Source organism: Gigantopelta aegis, chromosome 11 (genome assembly GCF_016097555.1).
Source record: "Gigantopelta aegis isolate Gae_Host chromosome 11, Gae_host_genome, whole genome shotgun sequence".
Classification (NCBI taxonomy): Eukaryota; Metazoa; Mollusca; class Gastropoda; order Neomphalida; family Peltospiridae; genus Gigantopelta; species Gigantopelta aegis.
The window spans coordinates 14,552,826-14,573,066 of NC_054709.1; the positions used below are offsets into that span (position 1 = coordinate 14,552,826).

Genomic DNA, 20,241 nt, shown 5'->3' on the forward strand with positions numbered 1-20,241 from the left:
GTATATGTGTATGTTAGGGTGTGTGTATGTATGTGTCTGTGTGTGTGTGTGTATGTATGTATGTGTGTATGTTGTGTATGTATGTGTGTGCTGTGCATTTTTTTTTTGTATGTGCGCGTGTGTGTGCGTGTGTGTATGTGTGTGCATTTGGGTTTTTGTGTGTGTGTGTGTGTGTGTGTGTGTGTGTGTGTGTGTGTGTGTGTGACACTTGTTGTCTCTAAATACCAATAGCATGTTTTAAAAACTTCAGCAAAATAGCGTCCCCCCACCCCCCCAAAAAACAAAAAACACAAAACAAAAAAACAGCAAAAAAACAACAACAGCAAAAACAAAACAAAAAGGAAAGAAAAAACAACAAGCACAATGCTTGATTTCATTAATTCATATATTAGAGAATATGTTGTTTTGATTTTTTAAAAATTATTACTATAAGGTTGTTGTTTTTTTACAAATGTTTTGAACGTTCTTGACAATCGCTAATTAATTACCCTCATTATATGAACCAGTTCTCACATTCGTCTGTGTTGATATTTGTTTGACCCTCCCCCCTTTTCTTTCATTTTTCTGTTTTTAGTTTTATTGTACATTTTGTTTTTACTCATTCCCTCATTTTTGTCCTTCTCCTTATTTCCCCCCTTCAGACCGGCCCTCCTCCCCATTTTTTTCCTTCTGGCTGTCACTTTTGTTCTGTTCCTCATTTCCTCCCTCAGTCCGGCTCTCCTGTCCACTTTCGTCCTTGTCTTTATTTTTGAGTTTTGACGGGTCCTCATCCGATTCGTTCTCCATGTCTGAGCTTTCTTCCTTGATCTCGAGCAGGTTCCGCAGTGGTTCGTCGCCGATGATCGATCCTTTCTGTTTGGCCCACTCCTGTAGGTCGGAAGTACCCGTGGCTGTGTAGTACAAAGCCCCGAAAAAGTTGATAGCAGCCGCAATGTAAAACACAGTCTGCCACTCCTCTCGAGTACCCTGAAAATAACAGTAGCAGTGACACAGAGGCGGATACGGGGGTGGGTGGGGGTTTGGGTGGTGGGTGGGTTGGGGGGGGGGTGAGGGAACCAGAAGACCCTCTTATCTCTTAAAAACTAGTGTTCTAATGCTCCTTCCCCATGGTACACACCCCCTCCCCTTCCCCTCCCTCCTACCCCGGAATTGGTCACTGGCGAAGTCAGAGGCTATATCCGAGGTGGGCGTACCTGAACCTCTGTGGATATGGGCACGTAAATAGAGTTCCCATCCCATCCCATCCATGGCATACAGTTCTGTCTGTAGGAAAGAGCATGTAAGAGTAAAACTAAAGTGTGTTTTATTTAACGACACCACTAGAGCACATTGATTTTTTTATATCTTATCATCGGCTATTGGACGTCAAACATATGGTCATTCTAACACTGTTTTTTTTAGAGGAAACCCGCTGTCGCCACATAGGCTACTTTTTTTTACGACAGGCAGCAAGGGATCTTTTATTTGCGCTTCCCACAGGCAGGGTAGCACAAACCATGGCCTTTGTTGAACCAGTTATGGATCACTGGTCGGTGCAAGTGGTTTACACCTACCTATTGAGCCTTGCGGAGCACTCACTCTGGGTTTGGAGTCGGTATCTGGATTAAAAATCCCATGCCTCGACTGGGATCCGAACCCAGTACCTACCAGCCTGTAGACCGATGGCCTGCCACGACGCCACCGAGGCCGGTCCACTCGGGACAAGAACTTGATAGTAACTAGAAATTCGTTTATTATTCTCTATTTATAAACATTGTAAAACAATCTTCTTTTTTTAACTCGCTAAAGCTCGAAACTCTTTTTTAATAATAAAATGTCAGTTAAATATGACTATTGACTTTGTTGTGTTCGGTGAATTGCTTTTTATATTGCATGAATTTATTTAACAGCTGACACTGTCGAAAAAAAAGAAAAATAAGTTTGTTTTATTTAACGACGCCACTAGAGCACATTGATTGTTTATCTTATCATCGGCTATTGGACGTCAAACATATGGTCATTCTGACACTGTTTTCTTTTTAGAGGAAACCCGCTGTCGCCACATATGCTACTCTTTTTACGACAGGCAGCAAGGGATCTTTTATTTGCGCTTCCCACAGGCAGGATAGCACAAACCATGGCCTTTGTTGAACCAGTTGTGGATCACTGGTCGGTGCAAGTGGTTTACACCTACCCATTGAGCCTTGCGGAGCACTCACTCAGGGTTTGGAGTCGGTATCTCGATTAAAAATCCCATGCCTCGACTGGGATCCGAACCCAGTACCTACCAGCCTGTAGACCGATGGCCTGCCACGACGCCACCGAGGCCGGTTCGAGATAATAAGACGAGTGTGCATTCAGCATGCGCAGGAAAAAAAAGGTCGATGGTGTTTACTTGTGGCTTAAAAGTAGTTTGATGACGTCAAATATCGAAAATGTAGATATGAAAATGCACGTTTCCGCGCGCAGATTACCTTAATGGAAAGTGGGCCTTACGTTGAGACCTCGACATATTCTATTGATGTTGAGAGCTGAACCTATTATCTTGAGCTCTCTAATTATATTGTCGAATGCTATACTTATCTCTTGTCAATGTGTACGTACCTTCAGTGGCATATAGTAATGATAACAGGTCGCTTGTGTACCGGTATGTCCTATATATACCACCATATTATTTATTTTATGGTCGTTTCTTTCAGATTGTATGAAAAAAACAAAACAATTTGAGGCCTTAGTATACTTTAAATTACTGGTGTTTAGCATAATGATAGTTATTTTAACACTGTATGATTGATTTCTATGGCAACGGGATCAAATACTAATCATAACCATTTTGCATTAAGTTTACATACGCAGTCGTCGGCTGTTACAGCCGTGGTTCATATAGCCGAACTCCAATGCAATTAGATTGCCGCTTAAGCATCAGGCGAACTTGTTGGCCCATTTCAACATTTAAAAAAAGGGGGCAAAAGTGCAGTAATAAAGTCTAAAATTGTGTACTAAAATAAATATATTTTATGGCTATAATATCACGTTTTTCCCCCGTCTTGAAGCGAAAGTTCAACATTAAAATGTAATATTGAAATTAGTTTCCGACATACTTCGTAATTCACCCGAATCGTTCCGTGTACCATCGGCATACTTCCGAAAGTTTTCAAATTCTTTTCACGTCATTGACATGATTCTGCAAGTAAGATTTTGATTGGTCAACTGGACATGAGCTCCAACGGGCTGCTGTTAGATCTACAGGATATAGCTATTAACTAGTGGAGCTAATTTTAATCAGATTGACTGTATTGCTTGTCGTCTTTTTATTAGCGCGCATGAGTTGTTAAAACTCGCTCTAGGTGGGAGCCGGTACCGGGCTGCCAGTCAGCCTTATGTCCTTGTGGCTTAACCCACGACACCAGCGAGGTCGGTTGTATACTCACATTAGTGGTAAGCTTTCCCACGATGACTGGAGCCAGTATTCCGGGTATTGAGGACAGCGTGTTGGTGATGCCGTACAGAGTCCCCGCATACTGCGGCGCGATGTCGCCGTGGTTGATGTAGAATCCGCTCAGCTGGAAGCCGCAAAAGCCGATCGACGCCGACAGCACCATCATCCCCGCCAGCTGCTGGGTGCAGTCCATACTGCCGATGGCTAAGAGAAAACAACCGGGGAACACAAGTCCTGCAATTTAAAGGGAGGGCAAAAAAAAGAAGAAAAAAAAAAAGAGTAAAAGATCAATCAGTGCCCCACAACTGGTATATAAAAGGCCGCCGGAAAAGACATAATCATATCAATAGGGATGGATTGACATAATCTGATTAAAATCAGCTCCACTGGTTTATAACTGATTTCAATCAGATTGGGATTTATATTCATTCATTTCAACTTATTTCCGTGCTTATATCCAATTAAGGTTCAAGCACGCTGTCCTAGGAACACACCTTAGCCATCTGGGCTGTTTGTCCAGGGCAGTGTGTTAGTTGTTAGTTGGTTAGTGGTTAGTGAGAGAGAAGAGGGTGTAGTGGCCTTACACCTACCCACTGAGTGATTAAAACTCACTCTGGGTGGGAGCCAGTACCGGGCTGCGAACCCTGTACCTACCAGCCTATAGTCCGATGGCTTAACCACTGCGCCATCGAGGCCGGTCCTGGGATTTACAAAGCCCTTTTTTTTTATGTACACGCGCGTAACAACACTTAGCCTATTTACAACGCTTGGGGCGAGACGTAGCCTAGTGATAAAGCGCTCGATTGATGCGCGGTCGTTCTAGGATCGATCCCCGTCGGTGGACCCATTCCAGTCAGTGCATCACGGCAACTTTATCAAAGGCTGTGGCTAGTGCTATCCTTTCTGTGGGATGGTGTTTATAAAAGATACCTTGCAACTAATGAAAAAAATACAGCAGGTTTCCTCTCTAAGACTATAATTCAAAATTACCAAATTTTGTTATCCAATAACTCACGATGAATAAATCAGTGTTCTCTAGTGGTGTCGTTGAACAAAACAAACTTTAACTCTTCCTATTGTAAAAGGTTGACAGACAAAATACTTTGAAAAAATTCCCCCCCCCCAAAAAATTCATAGATAAACATGAAGTATTGCTAATGGTATTTCATTGTGTAAACAAATACTACTACTACTACTACTACTACTACTACTACTACTACTACTACTACTACTACTACTACTACTACTACTACTTCTACTACTACTACTACTAGAAATCAACACGTGGGGTTATGTTCCATGACTGAAATTTTTGTGTTTATGGTGCGAGTTTTTTTATTGGTCGTTTGTTTGTTGTTTTGTTTGGCGGTTTTTGCTGGGGGTGTTTTTTTTTGGTTTTTTCATTGTTTTTTTTCATTGTTGTTGTTTGGGGTATGTGCTTTCCTATCTGTGTGAAAGTGCATATATAAGATACCTTGCTGCATTAGGCAAAATGTAGCAGGTTTCCTCTGATGACTACTTGTCTGAATTACCAAATGTTTGACATCCAATATAGCTGGTGATTAGTTAACCGATACGCTCTTATGGTGTCGTTAAAGGCATATTGTCACAGACCACTGACCTATTTAAAGGCATATTGTCACAGACCACTGACCTATTTAAAGGCATATTGTCACAAACCACTGACCTATTTAATGGCATATTGTCACAGACTACTGACCTATTTCATGGCCTAACAAAGTATTACTTGAACAAAAATAATTCGATTTTCCCCTAAATGTACTTTATTCAACCATCTTCATAACCGCCATACTCCATTTATTAATGATATTTTGTAAAAATAATTGATTTATGGCAATGGTCCATAATTCAAAAACTAAAATTGCCGAGAGGGTTGGCATGGATTTCACTCCATCATGGTTCAGTTACGGTAATGCGATTGCTAGATTTGGTTTTCAACTATTAATGTAATTGTTATTTATTATCCTTTTTTTTTTTTTTTTAAAGAAATAAGGTCCTTAAATCCGTGACAGTATGCCTTTAAACATAGCAAACTTTAACTATATAAATAAAGAAAAATATGGCTTGTGCGCCTCCCCCTCCCACTAGAAACTGTGACCCTCACACTTGAGACTGTGACCCACTCACTAAATAGTTTGCCCCCGATATCGTTCTTGCGGGACCGCACTTACATTGTGGGCGAGGGGCGGGATGTACCCAGTGGTACAGCGGTCTGGGATCGAACCCCGTCGGTGGACCCATTTGGGCTATTTCTCGCTCCGTGGCATATACTATCCCGTCTGTGGCATGGTGCATATAAAAGATCCCTTGCTACTAATGGAAAAAAATGTAGCGGGCTTCCTCTCTAAGACTATATGTCGGAATTACCAAAATGTTTGACATCCAATAACCGATGATTAATAAATCAATGGGCTCTAGTGGTGTCGTTAAACAAAACAAACTTTACATTGTGGGCCGAATTTACACAGGTCGTTTGTATGTCTTACACGCGTGTAACTACATACACTTACAGTGCTTTAACCCCTGTGTTTACATATACAGATATGTACTTCCGTACAATAACTCAAGTTGCTCAGTAACTGGCTGTACCACGAAGCGTTAAAGCGACATACCCTAGCTTTTAAGCACTACGACGTGTTTTTCACAATTGAAAGCCGTTTTAGATCACTGAAAGCTAATTTACTTAGATTTTAGTATTTAGAATATTAATTTTCGTACACCTGAAGTGGTCTGGTCATCCAGGTTTTTGCAATACCCCAAAATGTATTTTTCATAATTCTAAAAAAAACCCACCCCAATAAAATCAAACCACCCCCAAAAACAAAAAACCGTACGTACGTGCGAGAAGTAACGGTTATCGAGACTAGCTCTAGTTACTTTTAGACGGTATTTCCCTGTTTAAACATCACAGACTTTAGCTTCTCTCTGTTATAACCATATCCAAATGAGTGTTGCAGGTTTGTAGATTAACTAAACTTAGTGTCCATTTTCACGGGCTGAAACCACAACCCTACGAGAAAGGGGGAGCAAAACCTCAAATTCGAGCTAAAAGTATACAAATATTCGGGCAAATGTTCTAACCCGATACCTTTTTACGATGCATTTCAACCATTTTACCCTCAAAATTTGTTGTAGTCCATCTGAAAATGCAGAGTGATTCGTCCGCAATCCTATATAGCTGTTTGGTGGTAATGCTTTATGAATAAATTATGTTGTTATCCAGATTCGGGCAGTTTGGTTTAATTCGGTCAAAAGCCAGTGGGCGGACAGCATTATAGAAACTTCTCTTCTTAACTGTTTAAGGAGTTTTAGACTATTAACTACTCAGTTGTCCCCCCCCCCCCCCCCCCCCCCCACCCCCCACCCCCCAACCACACAAACAAAAAATCCTAGCTACGGCCCTGCTCACTACACAGCTGACTTCCGGGAAGAAAGTTCATTGATCACGTCCACTATAGTTCCTAATTGTGACAGAAGTTATGGTTCACATATTCACTTCTAGGAAATGGTCAAGAATTAAAACAATATGTATGTTTAAAGGTATGCCTTCTGGCTGTATTTTGCCCATGTTATTTTGTAAAATTGTGCATTCAGTTGGCCTTTTTGGGACATGGGTGTATAGCGTAAGAGACAGTCGGAGTGAATCGGTTAATGAACCACTTGTCCGGACCGGTATTAGTCAGATGCGGTCATATAGCAAAAAACTGAGACGGAAAAGGTCTCGATTTCGGAGTGAAAATAAATGCTTATATAATGTATGTTCGCAATAGTGTAATGTTGTTAGTGCCAACGAGAACCCGTTCTACTGGCAATCTTTATTTGAAGTTGTGCAATTTAACATGGGTTTCAATGGCAGATGACATCTGAGTAGTGAGACCAGGCCCCGTGCTTATGAACCTTAAAGTCTAGACTTTAATAAAGTCCAGACTTTAACATCATGACAACGCCATTCAAATAGCATTACGTTAATGTCTGGACTTTATTAAAGTCTAGACTTTAAGTTTTATAAGAACGGGCCCTAGGATAGGATCTACGTCTTTAATTACCGATGCCGGACATGAGTTTCCGGGTCCAGGCGACGCTGAGGATCTTTTTAGTTATGAGGTAGTCTGCGCACATCCCGGACACGACGGTAAAGAACCAGAACCAGAGGTAGGGCAGCATGGAGTACATCCCGTTCTGAAAACAAACGGTATTTTAAAGGGTGTATACCACCAAATAAAATCCCACAGACGACAATAGTAACACATGTGGTTAAAACTCCTACCTGCAGCGTATCAATCGACATAAACACCATGTATATAAATACCACCAGCCCTCACCCTTAAAATGAATCAGAAATAAAATAGGGGTCAAGCTGCTCATTTCAGTGATAAGGGGTAGTGCCTATGACTACCATAGCCAGGGTTGAAAATTACCCGTCGCCCGGTCGTCCGTGGCGACCTTTATTGGCTACGGGCGACTAAGACTTTTTACAAAGGTAGTCCGACTCCATTGGGCGACCATCGAATTTAGGGTGTGACGAGTATGGTACCAGTTAAATATGAAACGCACTGAAACTGAATTGATTGTGACAGAATACACCGCATCTGTGCTGTCGCGAACTACATATCTGGGAGCAGAAGACATAAAACATGTTCTATATTTTGACAGCGCCAGACTCAGTTTCTGTGGAATTGCGTCGGGTCTTTCTGAAAATAGAGCTCAAAACGTATTGCAGACAATGCATGTACAAGCACTCCCGAGGAATCCTTTACTGGAAATTTAATCTCTCTTGCATCACCACAAAGTTTATTTCATCCCTCTTGCATCACCACAAAGTTTATTTCATCCCTCTTGCATCACCACAAAGTTTATTTCATCCCTCTTGCATCGCCACAAAGTTTATTTCATCCCTCTTGCATCGCCACAAAGTTTATTTCATCCCTCTTGCATCGCCACAAAGTTTATTTCATCCCTCTTGCATCGCCACAAAGTTTATTTCATCCCTCTTGCATCACCACAAAGTTTATTTCATCCCTCTTGCATCACCACAAAGTTTATTTCATCCCTCTTGCATCGCCACAAAGAAGATTGCCACTCCCAGACTAGTTTACTAAGACCTTTAGTCACTTTGTACTGCATTATCTTTTACTTCAGAGACAATAAATTTTAAAGGCCCACTATTTAATTTTTGGATTCAAATTTCAAAATTGTCCGCTTAAGTTTTTTCTGTCCCAGGACAAGCCCTTGGCTATCCAGAGACAGGCCTCGGGACGGACATGCTCGAAACTCTAGTGGTATATGAGCATGTAAAAATTATTCGAACTCACACTCAGAGACAATGCAAACATGCTGCATACCTTGGCTGTTCTAGCATTTTGTCTTTACCCATGTATTAAAAATGAGATTTAATCTGTATACTTTAATGGTAATTCGTAAAGAAACATTTAATTTTTTTCCTGGATTTGTTTTTTAAATTTGTTTATTTGAGTTGGTATGAGTTGAAAACTTAATAACATGGTTTTATGTGAATTTTAATTTTATTCATTATGAAGTTACATGCTAATTCATCGGTTTTCTTTTGACCCAAACGGACTATATACGGTGCGAAACATGGTTATTTATTATTCAACAAAGAACATTCTAGTTTTGATTTTGGCTGTGCAGTTAAATTTCAATATGATAACTGGAGGGCTAGTTGAATTTGAGAAGGGCCAGTAGGATTTTTCATCAACTGGCTCTGCTGGCGACCATGGTTTTCATGTTAATTTTCAACGCTGCTAGCCTAGTTCCGCACAAAATTTGAGTATTTTTTACCATACATGTTTCAAGCATAAGGTTACTTGACACAGTGGTACTAGTTGAAATAAAATTGCTTACAATTTTTGCCGAGATGAAACTAATTTTATTTAAAATCAAAACACTCAAATTTACTGAGCTTACTAAGCTCAGGGCTCCTCAACCCTGACACTGCCAAGTATTTCTGGGGACAATAAAACAACAAAACCCCCCACAAAACCCCCACTCACATTTATCACCTATCACAGGACTTGTGGTGTTAACTTCTCTATCAAAAGTTGGGTGCCCTTCGAACTTTAACCCAGCCGGAAGTTATTTGGTTTAGTACTACCTAAAGAGGCTGTCGTGATTTTTCTGCCATTGTAAGATAGTTCCAACAAATGCTAGGCTGAGACTATCAACTGTCACGCTGCGGGAATTGGCCAACTCGACGGTCACGTTGTTATTTTCCCCCAACTCCCCACTTAGATGGGTGCGCTCGGCTTAAAGACTAATCGGTTGTATGAGTTGTATACGACGAGAATCGAGTTGTAAGAGCGCTCAGACTAGCAACTGGACAGTCGTAGAAGTCGATAGATCGGCAAGCTGGCCAACTCCGTCGTGACAGTTGGTAGTCTTAACCTAGCATAATAAAAACAAATTTTGATGACTCATCAATGTCTGTATATTATTCAATGCATAGTTATATAAGTTTGAGTTTTAATTTAATCCTATTCACATACCTACCTTTGTTTGACATCCAATATCCGAAGTGAATTTTTATGCTGGGGTGTCTTTAAGCATTTGTTCATTCATTCATTCATTCATTCATTCATTTATTCATGCATTGATGTATTCATTCACTCATTGGTTTGTTTCAGGGCTTGAGATGTCGTTAGGAAAATCGCCAAATGCGATTCAAAAGTTAAATTTGGCGAATATATGTCATTGCCAATTCGCCAATTTCGTATGAGCTGTACAGTTGTAGGGTGTAAGTACAAATAAACTATGTCTTGCTGTAAATGGCAAAATGTAACAGGTTTTCTCTGAAAGCTGCGTCAAAAAATATCAAATGTTTCACATCCAGTATCCGTGAGTTTTTTTTTAAATCTCTATTTGTTAACAGGAAATGCGTATATTAAGATCTCTCCCTAGAATTCACAAATTATTTTTATTTTTTTAAAACATGGCAGACTAAGCAATAGTATGCGATAGACAGACAGAAACAGACAAACGGAAGAACAAACGTACGAACGAAGGAATGATTGAATGAATGAATGTGCTATGCAAAGTGGTCCCATTCAACTACACACTGTTATGCCATTTTAAACATATCAATATTTCTTAAATTTCAATATTGCGCTCTAGTTACGTTGCTAAACAAAACAAATTCAACTGTTTTTTTTTAAATTTTTTATGGAACTATAGTAGAGATCGTTTTAAATACTCTTTGACCCGTTTTTGGCACGGACTGGAAAACCGAACAAATTAAAAATAACTGATTTTATCGTTATCAATAGTTGTGTTTGCATTATCAGCTACGTGAGTGTGATAGATTGAGAGAGAGTGAGACAGACATGGAGAGAGAGAGAGAGAGAGAGAGAGAGAGAGAGAGAGAGAGAGAGAGAGAGAGAGAGAGAGAGAGAGAGAGAGAGAGAGAGAGAGAGAGAGAGAGAGAGGGAGAGAGAGAGGGAGGGAGAGAGAGAGAGAGAGAGAGAGAGAGAGAGAGAGAGGAGAGAGAGAGAGAGAGAGAGAGAGAGAGAGAGAGAGAGAGAGAGAGAGAGCCACACACACAAAAAAAAAAAAAAAACACACGGTAAACAACACTTACAGATTTGATGTCGAATTTGAGTATTTCCTTCATGTACGTGGGCATCTCCGTGATCAACATGTAGGCGCTGTAGTTGGCGCACATGTTGGAGATGCTGATGGACCATACGGCCCCGGACGTGAAGAACGCCCTCCACGGCGTCACTAGGTTCTGCAAGTAGTATAGTATAAGTTTATTAGCCACATAGTTCAAAATACACATGGATATATAACCGGTATGACACACGCGTGTCATAATGATTTCACGTGCACAACAAATGACGTCGTTTTGGGAAGGGACGTCATAACAACGCAGATTCCCCAGACGAAGCTGTGTGTATCGCTCATCAAAATGACGTCATTTCGTAGTCTCCTTCTAGCTAAATTTGGAACGTTTGACATCCTTGATATTCGTAAAAATAATATTATGGATGACATGAACAATAAAGAAATTATTACACTCGCGTGTGTGTTGTACTGAGTTTGCGAAACGCGTGTCATGATTCATGTATTATCATCGCTCTCGCTCGGGCAATACAGCAAAAATCTTGACACTCGTTTCGTAAAATCAGTACAACACACAAGCTCGTTTAATAAAGCTCGTGCAATAATCTCTATTATTTGCTTTAACCCTTGTGTCATAGTCATAAAATATACAATAAGATCGTAGATCTATATCAAAATAAAGTGATATTCGCCTTCTGTGCCGTCCTTATTGAACAAATGACATTTTCTTTCTGAGCTTTCTATGCCATAACAAGAAATAATATTATATACACGGGAGATTGTGTATTTGGAGGATAGACATTGAAATGGGTTCAGAAAATGTAAATAGTTTGCCTGTTTGAAATATTTACCAAGATTACAGAGTTCTTCTTTTTTTTCAACAGATAATAATTGTACAATTTTATACACCGATGGTTTAAACCAATAATATCTGTTAATATAACGTAGACCTATATACAATGGACATACCAACAAAAAAAGAAAAAAAGAAAGAAATGTTTTATTTAACGACGCACTCAACACATTTTATTTACGGTTATATGGCGTCAGACATATGGTTAAGGACCACACAGATTTTAAGAGGAAACCCGCTGTCGCCATTACATGGGCTACTCTTCCGATTAGCAGCAAGGGATCTTTTATTTGCGCTTCCCACAGGCAGGATAGCACAAACCATGGCCTTTGTTGAACCAGTTATGGATCACTGGTCGGTGCAAGTGGTTCACACCTACCCATTGAGCCTTGCGGAGCACTCACTCAGGGTTTGGAGTCGGTATCTGGATTAAAAATTCCTTGCCTCAACTGGGATCCGAACCCAGTACCTACCAGCCAGTAGACCGATGGCCTGCCACAATTCCACCGAGGCCGGTACTAAAATAAAGTGATATTCGTCCTTATTGCACAACTGACATTTTCTTTCTGAACTTTCTATGCCATAGCCGGCCTCGGTGGCGTCGTGGTTAGGCCATCGGTCAACAGGCTGGTAGGTACTGGGTTCGGATCCCAGTCGAGGCATGGGATTTTTAATCCAGATACCGACTCCAAACCCTGAGTGAGTGTTCCGCAAGGCTCAATGGGTATAGTCAGGTGGCTTAGCGACTTTAATGTTACATGGCGGACAAAAGCACCAAATTTGGTATGGTGCTTCATTTGGACCTATCAACTCATTTCAGCCTAGGAGCCATCTTGACCGTTTTGGAATTTCCAAGATGGCGGCCAAAATCCAAAATGGCTACCACCTAAACTGAAATATGTTATATTCTTGGCTATAAATGTCATAGATGGACAAATGAGGTTTCAAATCAGGGTTTGTTCAGGTCAATGAATCTGATTCCGAGCAAAATATCTTGCATATTTTATTCACTTTCAAGATGGCATCAAAAATTCAATATGGCCGCCAATGAAACAGAACAATCACCAATCTCTGGCAGTCAGTGTTTCAGAACAGAAATTCTGCTGTGACAGAGCTTGATCTTGAAACAATTACCTTTAAGAAAATAATCTATAGCCAAAGTTAGTTGCTAATATCAGCACATATGGTTGCATTGGATAACATCACATGGAAATCTTAAGGTTAATCTTAGAAGGCTAATCTAAAGTCATCCTATGATTTGGTACATTTACAGTGGCAAAGAGCTGTGCAAGGGAGATTAGCTTTGCTACACTTGCACACTGTACAGTTTCGTTTACAATCACATTTGACAAATTCTCTGCATGCACGAGAAGCTTCAGGAATTGTTATCCAGACAGGTTCCCAAAACTTGCCTACTTTTTTCCACCCATATCCATCTGGACTTGGAAGCTTTTGTTGAGCTGACATGCTGTTAGCCCAGATGCCAGCCTGGTACACTGCCCTGTTTGTGTGCTGCAAAAGTGCATTCTGAGTAGGTGGAATTTTGTCTACAGCTTGAGTTTTCTGGGAGAAAAGATCCATGCGTGCACTGTTTACATCAGTCATATTACTTGTTTTGTCATAAACTATGACAACTAGTCGCTCAATCTTCTGGAATATTTCAGAGTCCAAATCAAGATGTTGAAAGGGATGTGTGGCAAGATGCAGAAAAGCATTTGTGATAGTATCATATGCATGCCATGCTTGCCAGAATGATTTCTTTCCCTTCCCCCGAAATGCTGACGTGGTATCACATCCTGTGAAGGCATGAAACACAGGCAAGGATCTTGATTTAGGTTCACCAATGCGTGCACAAATAGTATTGATATTGTAATGTGTATAATTTTTCCCCATTCCGTAGGCTACCCAGAGGTTTAAATCCGAGTTAAATTATGAAAGGTCATGAAACATACCAGTCAGGACAACAACAACGTCTGTGTCCACAGTGCGCACTTGGACAGTATTGGAACCATTTTCCAGTGCATGCCTCACGTGAACCACGATCCTTGTGTCAGCCTCTTCGTGATTGCAGCTAGACATTTCAGTCTCACTCCCAATACATGTAACATTCTCTCCAGCTGTAACATATACTGAACTGCCTGCAGGACAGTTGAACTCTGCCATCTTTGAGGAAAGAAATTCAAACAGTTCTTTCTTGTTGATTGAGTCTCGAAGGAAGTCATGCCAGTTGGTTGGCAGTTTGGTGTCACCAGATACTTTTCTGCGCACACCTTTCCCTCGTTTTTCCCTGGTTGACTCTTTCAAACTATCTGGTCTGTATTCGTCCCATACAAGGTCCAGTCGTTTTGCTGTCTGCAGCTGTCGTTCCAGGTAGGGAATGAAAACATTGTCTGCATAGTCATGGAACGTTCTGACATTTGTTACAGGTAAGCAGTGCACTATCACAGCACCATCCAGGACTTTGCAGTCAAAAGCTGTAGGTGGCTCTGTTTGCGTTGGTTCTTCGATGCACTGCAACAACTGGCATTTTGTACTGGTAGGTTCAGCTTGCCAAAGTCAGACAAGGAAGGAGGGTATGACTGAACCTCATGTGCAAAGAATTCACTGATGTCACCATCCCTGTTTTGTAAGGAGATGTATAACTGTCCGAAGAGTGCAACATTGTTTTGAAGAACTTTTACTTTCCTGCCATCCTTGGATGTAGCTTTGACTTTTGTCGAGAATAATGGTAGTGAATTCTTTGAAATCGGATCATGTATGGAACAAGTGTGATCCACAAGGACTGTTTTCACATACTCCTGATACATTTTTTTACCGATGTCTTCCAGTGTATGGACTGTATTCACTACGACCTCACTTGTGCAGTTACGACTGTCAAGAGTTACTAACTCAGGATAATCATCTAGGAAGGGGTTGCCCATCCTATTTATGACTTTACAAAGGCTATCAACCTGTCGCTGGAATGTTTTCTGTGCTGTCAGACCCTCTTCATGATGCTCATAATTTGTAGGGTTGTCCAAATCATCAGCAGGAATATATTCATTCTCGAACTGCTTCATGAGTCTGGCAAGTTCTGGTCCAGAGGTCATCCAACGTCTGAAGGCAGTTGGATTTTCAGTTAGCCCTACAACACCACCAGAACCTTTCACAACTTTATTTTCCTGTTCATGCGCTTGATCTATGGAGATAGCAGAGAATCTGTGTGTCGACTTTGAGATTACCCAGTGATGATGAGACTCAAACTCTTCTCTGATTGATTTTGGTAGAGATTTCATGTCTCTGATATGGACAGACAGCCACCTAGCATAGTTCACGTGATCTAACGCGAAAAACACATGCATGAGCTCCTCTAGAACACTGATGTACAGTGTGAAGTTTCTCTCTCGGTGAGCTCTAACAAATATGAGAATGAGGATCTCATAGTGTGCAATCAAATCCCAGAATTTGAATGTGGGACAGTTTTTACACATTCTCTCATGCCAGTTATTAAAACTGTTATCTTTCAAATCACTGGAACTCTTGTTGAATGCCTCATCCGTAAGCTTCTGAAGAGCTAATAGGGTAACTTGGTGAGCATGTCTAGTTCTGGTCAGGTGTGCTGCTTTCAGAAATGAATCAGCAATTCCAGATGAAGCCACCTCAGTCTCAGTAAGAGCTACAGTCCACCCAGAACCTTGTAACAGATCTCCCAAAGTGTTCCATAGAGCGATCTCAATGTGTAGTCCACCCATCATAACTACATGCACCTTCTCACCATATGTGTCTGGCCATTTCCACTGTATGTACTTGGCAAGTGCAAACAGGGGTTGATCAAATGTAGACACAGGGATTTGTCCTGGATTAAGATACTCTGTTGCCTGCCTTTGAACATCCATGCCATGTTTAATCATTGCAGGTGTGGCTGACTTTTCATAAAACAGAGGAAGCGATGCACACACAACTGGCGGCTCTACCATTGTTTCTTGCTTAGAGGCATGATAGGCAGACCATGTTAGGAAATTCTCTCTACCTAGATCAGTATCACTGACAAGTTGAAGACCATGTTTTATCCAGTCATATTCGTCACGTATGACTTGTGGTAAAACAGATTTGATGGTCTGAACATTATTCTGTGAAACAGCAACATTGATGGTCTTCAGCGAAACATCAGGAACAGAAGCATAACTGTCTGGAAGGAAATGCGCCTGTGATCCAGGTGGTGGTATTGTAACAGGTTGCCTCCTCACACCAGATTCCCTCTCATTAGGGAACTGGAAAAGACTTATTCCTGTACCGTGGAAAGATGTCTTTGATGTAGTTGAACTCGGATCATGGTCTAGATTATCAAGAGCTCCTACAGTAAAGAGACCTTTCCGAAGAATAGTCGGAACTACTGCACCATCATCTTCAAACCTCTGGCATACAGCTGTAGCGAGCCAGTCTTCAATCTGCATCACTCTGTCGTAGGAGACACTAATACCCATTTGGTGTAACTCTTGAATGATTTTTTTGCTTCTAGTCAGTACATGTATGTTGATGCCAATGTAAATTGGTAGCGGAGGTTCACGGTCTAAAGTGTGCCGGACCTTTACATGTGAATTAGACTTCCTTTTCTTGACACTGTAGACAATAGTTTGTCCAATAGTTAAGCACACTTGTGAATCATGACTCTCGTGATCTTTCAGATTTGGACCATTGAGAATCATGGAAACTAGAAATTTCAGACTAGATGGTAATGAGTTCTCCTGACAACCTGGTGGAAACTGGCCAGTGAATTTGAATCCTTCATGATGAAAGATATCTTTTCTAACAATTTTTGCTGCACGTGCCAGGATCAGGGCATCTTCAGAAAAATTGCGCTTTTTCAGAGCCTCTTTTATCATGTCTTTCATTCCCTCTTTGAATATCAAAATGGTGTTACGTGCATCATGTTGCACTTGTGCATCAGAAAAACGTTCAAGTATTTGTTCCTTCAACCTGGTTTTGTTAACAGTCTTTCTGATATTCAGTTCCTTCAGACGATCTGTATACAGTGAGTGCAACTCAGATAATTTGAAGAGGAGGGTGCCAGCATTAACAGACATTTCAATATAACTATAGATTCATTCATTATATCGTCAGTGTTTACTGCTGCCTGCTGTGACTGCCTTATGTGACTGCGATACCGATTTCTAAGGTTAGTTAAACATTTTAAGTGATACTTTGCATCCATAGCTATCAGATCCCCTCCGACAATCCTAGCAAGAAGTTGTTTATCCTGCAGTTCGTTGATTATAGTCCTTATATTGGCATCCATATCATATGTTGAAACCTTATGCAGGTCACCTTCATCAGTGCCTTTCTCACAAAAGAGACATTGTCTAATCATGGTTATTGTTCGGCGCTTAATTGCATGCCTACGTTGTTCACTATCATCTGGATTCGATTTCTTTCTCTTTCTTGCTCTTGCTATTTTTTCATTGTTAAATTTTAAATGACACGATTTATGCCAAGATGCAGAATTGTTTCACAAGATTGTCAACATTTAGATCACTCCGAAACTTCAGTTCAACTGGTAGCTGATCAATCTCACGGAACTGTTCGACATTTGTCAAAAAATGACTGATAAGCAGATGACTTATCAACACTTCGTCCTGGACTGAGAAGTGGACACTTTAACTGTTCATCTGTTTCTTGTTGGCAGATAATACAGCGACTAAAGTCTAGCTCCATGTTAATTTATCTGTAAGAATATAAACATTTAAAATTATATTTTATAAACGTTTATCATATTATTATTTTAATTTTCATTGGGGGCCATATTGGGTTTAGGATGCCATCTTGAAAATGAATTACCTATACAGGATTTCGTGCCTGAAATCGGTTTCACTGACCTCAAAAACCTATGATTTGATACTTTATTTGTCTAAATGTGATATATAGTCAGAAATATATGACATTTCAGTTTCACAGGCGGCCATTTTGGTTTATGGCCGCCATTTTGGAAAATCTGAAAAATTCAAGATGGCTCCTAGGCTAAAATCAATCTATAGGTCCATGTGAATCTCCACACAAAATTTGGCGCTTTTGTCCACCAAGTAACATTACGCCTAAAAATTGTCGCTAAACCACTTGCACCGACCAGTGATCCATAACTGGTTCAACAAAGGCCATGGTCTGTGCTATCCTGCCTGTGGGAAGCGCAAATAAAAGATCCCTTGCTGCTAATCGGAAGAGTAGCCCATGTATTGGCGACAGCGGGTTTCCTCTCAAAATCTGTGTGGTCCTTAACCATATGTCTGACGCCATATAACCGTAAATAAAATGTGTTGAGTGCGTCGTTAAATAAAACTTTTCTTTCTTTCTTTTCTATGCCATAATATCTCCCTCCTTGTTCAATAAGGAAGTAAACATTGAAAATAATAGAGTTTGTTTTGTTTAACGACACCACTGTAGCGCATTGATTTATTAATCATCGGCTATTGGAAGTTAAAAAAAGGGGTAATTTTGACGTATGTAACTAGGGATCTTTTATATGTACCATCCCACAGACAGGATAGTACATGACACGGCCTTTGATATACTAGTCGAGAAATAGCCCGACGGGAATCTGCGAGCGCTTTACCACTGGGCTATGTTCCGCCGCGTAAACATTGAAGATAGAACTATAACTACAACTATATAGCTATTTGTCCATTATCCGTATGCGTAAACATTGAAAATAGAACTATAACTACAACTATATAGCTATTTGTCCATTATCCGTATGCGTAAACATACATGTAATCAATAATGCATAGAGTGATCGGATACTATATGCATACAGGCACGGCGGAAGCAAGTATACATAAGGTGGGGGGCTTTGTGGGGGCTCGAGGGGAGGGGGGGGGTATATGCTCCCCCGTAAAATTTAGAAAACTAGATGTCCTGTCCCCGTGCTTATAAACCTTAAAGTCTAGACTTTAATAAAGTCTAGACTTTAATAAAGTCCAGACTTTAACGTCATGGCAACGTCATTCAAATAGCATTACGTTAAAATCTGGACTTTATTAAAGTCTGGACTTATTTAAGTCTAGACTTTAAGTTTTATAAGCACGGGCCCTGAAATGCAATTTTATGCACTCTACAAGTAAAAGTAAGATTTACTACCAATATTTATTCAGAATTATTGAAGGGCTAGAGCCCCCTCCCCCCTCCCCTCAGCCCCTGTACCGCCATGCCTGACATACACCCTTACGCACTCGCATACGGAGACGCATGAATGGAATCTACTCAATCTATTTTCATAGAAAGTTATTTCTTGCGGCTTACGTATTAGGGAGAAATGGAATTTGCGCCTCGGCCATCTGTCGGCAATACGTATGCGTATAGGAATACGTAATCCAAAATGCTTAGACTCATCGAATACGCATATACATACGCATATGCGTACGGGGACGCATATATTATTGAGTCTACTCAACCCAGTGGACCCGTCCCTCCTAATCATATTCAAGGTCCTCTTTTTGGTGGGATCTTATGTTGTTGTTGTTGTTGTTGTTTTTGCATTGGATGGCCCTTTTCACGAGCTGGAAAATGTGCCTCTTTCCGCGTACTTCCCACCCAAAAATATTTTCTGGATACGCCTCCGGTTTACTAATTCGAATGGTTCGACTTGCTACCTTGGCCTTTGGTCCTAAGGACGCCTCTATGTACTTCAGTTCTATTTCCGAGATGTGCGGACATTCGGAGGGCGAGTCGTGCATGTACATAATCCAGATTATGGTCCAGAGGAACGCAAGGGCACCTGCAAAAAGGATTAGAAAAAAAAGGGTAAAGAAAGAAATATTTGTATTGATGACACCTCAGCACATTCTAAAGTACGGCTATTATGGTGTGGATCAATACTTATAATTATTCGATTGTTAAGTGACAGATAAACAGACAGGTTGATTGATTGAAAACATCTTTTATTGTACAAAGAACAAAAGAATCGGGCACAAGTTTGACAACTTACGAGGCCCTCTTCTATATACATAAGTAATATATATAGAGACATATATATATATATATATATATATATATATAGAGAGAGAGAGAGAGAGAGAGAGAGAGAGAGAGAGAGAGAGAGAGAGAGAGAGAGAGAGAGAGAGAGAGAGAGAGAGAGAGAAGAGAAAGGGAGAGAGAATGAGAAAGGGAGAGAGAATGAGAGAGAGAGAACAATAAACAGAAAGAAAGAAAGAAATGTTTTATTTAACGACACACTCAACACATTTTATTTACGGTTATATGGCGTCAGACGTATGGTTAAGGACCACACATATATTGAGAGTGGAAACCCGCTGTCACCTCTTCATGAGTTACTCTTTTCGATTAGCAGCAAGGGATCTTTTTATATGCACCATCGCACAGACAGGATAATACATACCACGGCCTT

At 40.6% G+C, this 20,241-nt stretch overlaps 1 protein-coding gene across 1 annotated transcript in view; it reads right to left on the reverse strand.

The window, feature by feature from the left end:
* Positions 1 to 367: 367 nt before the first annotated feature.
* Positions 368 to 20,241, reverse strand: part of LOC121385319 (sialin-like) — a 34,747-nt gene continuing 14,873 nt past the window's right edge. Inside the window, exons 8-12 of the mRNA XM_041515952.1 lie at positions 19,487 to 19,611; positions 11,031 to 11,180; positions 7,486 to 7,618; positions 3,411 to 3,652; positions 368 to 966 (exon numbers count right to left, since the gene is read on the reverse strand). Coding sequence (XP_041371886.1) covers positions 625 to 966; positions 3,411 to 3,652; positions 7,486 to 7,618; positions 11,031 to 11,180; positions 19,487 to 19,611 — 992 coding nt within the window. The 3' untranslated portion in view covers positions 368 to 624. The remainder of the gene's footprint in view (positions 967 to 3,410; positions 3,653 to 7,485; positions 7,619 to 11,030; positions 11,181 to 19,486; positions 19,612 to 20,241) is intronic.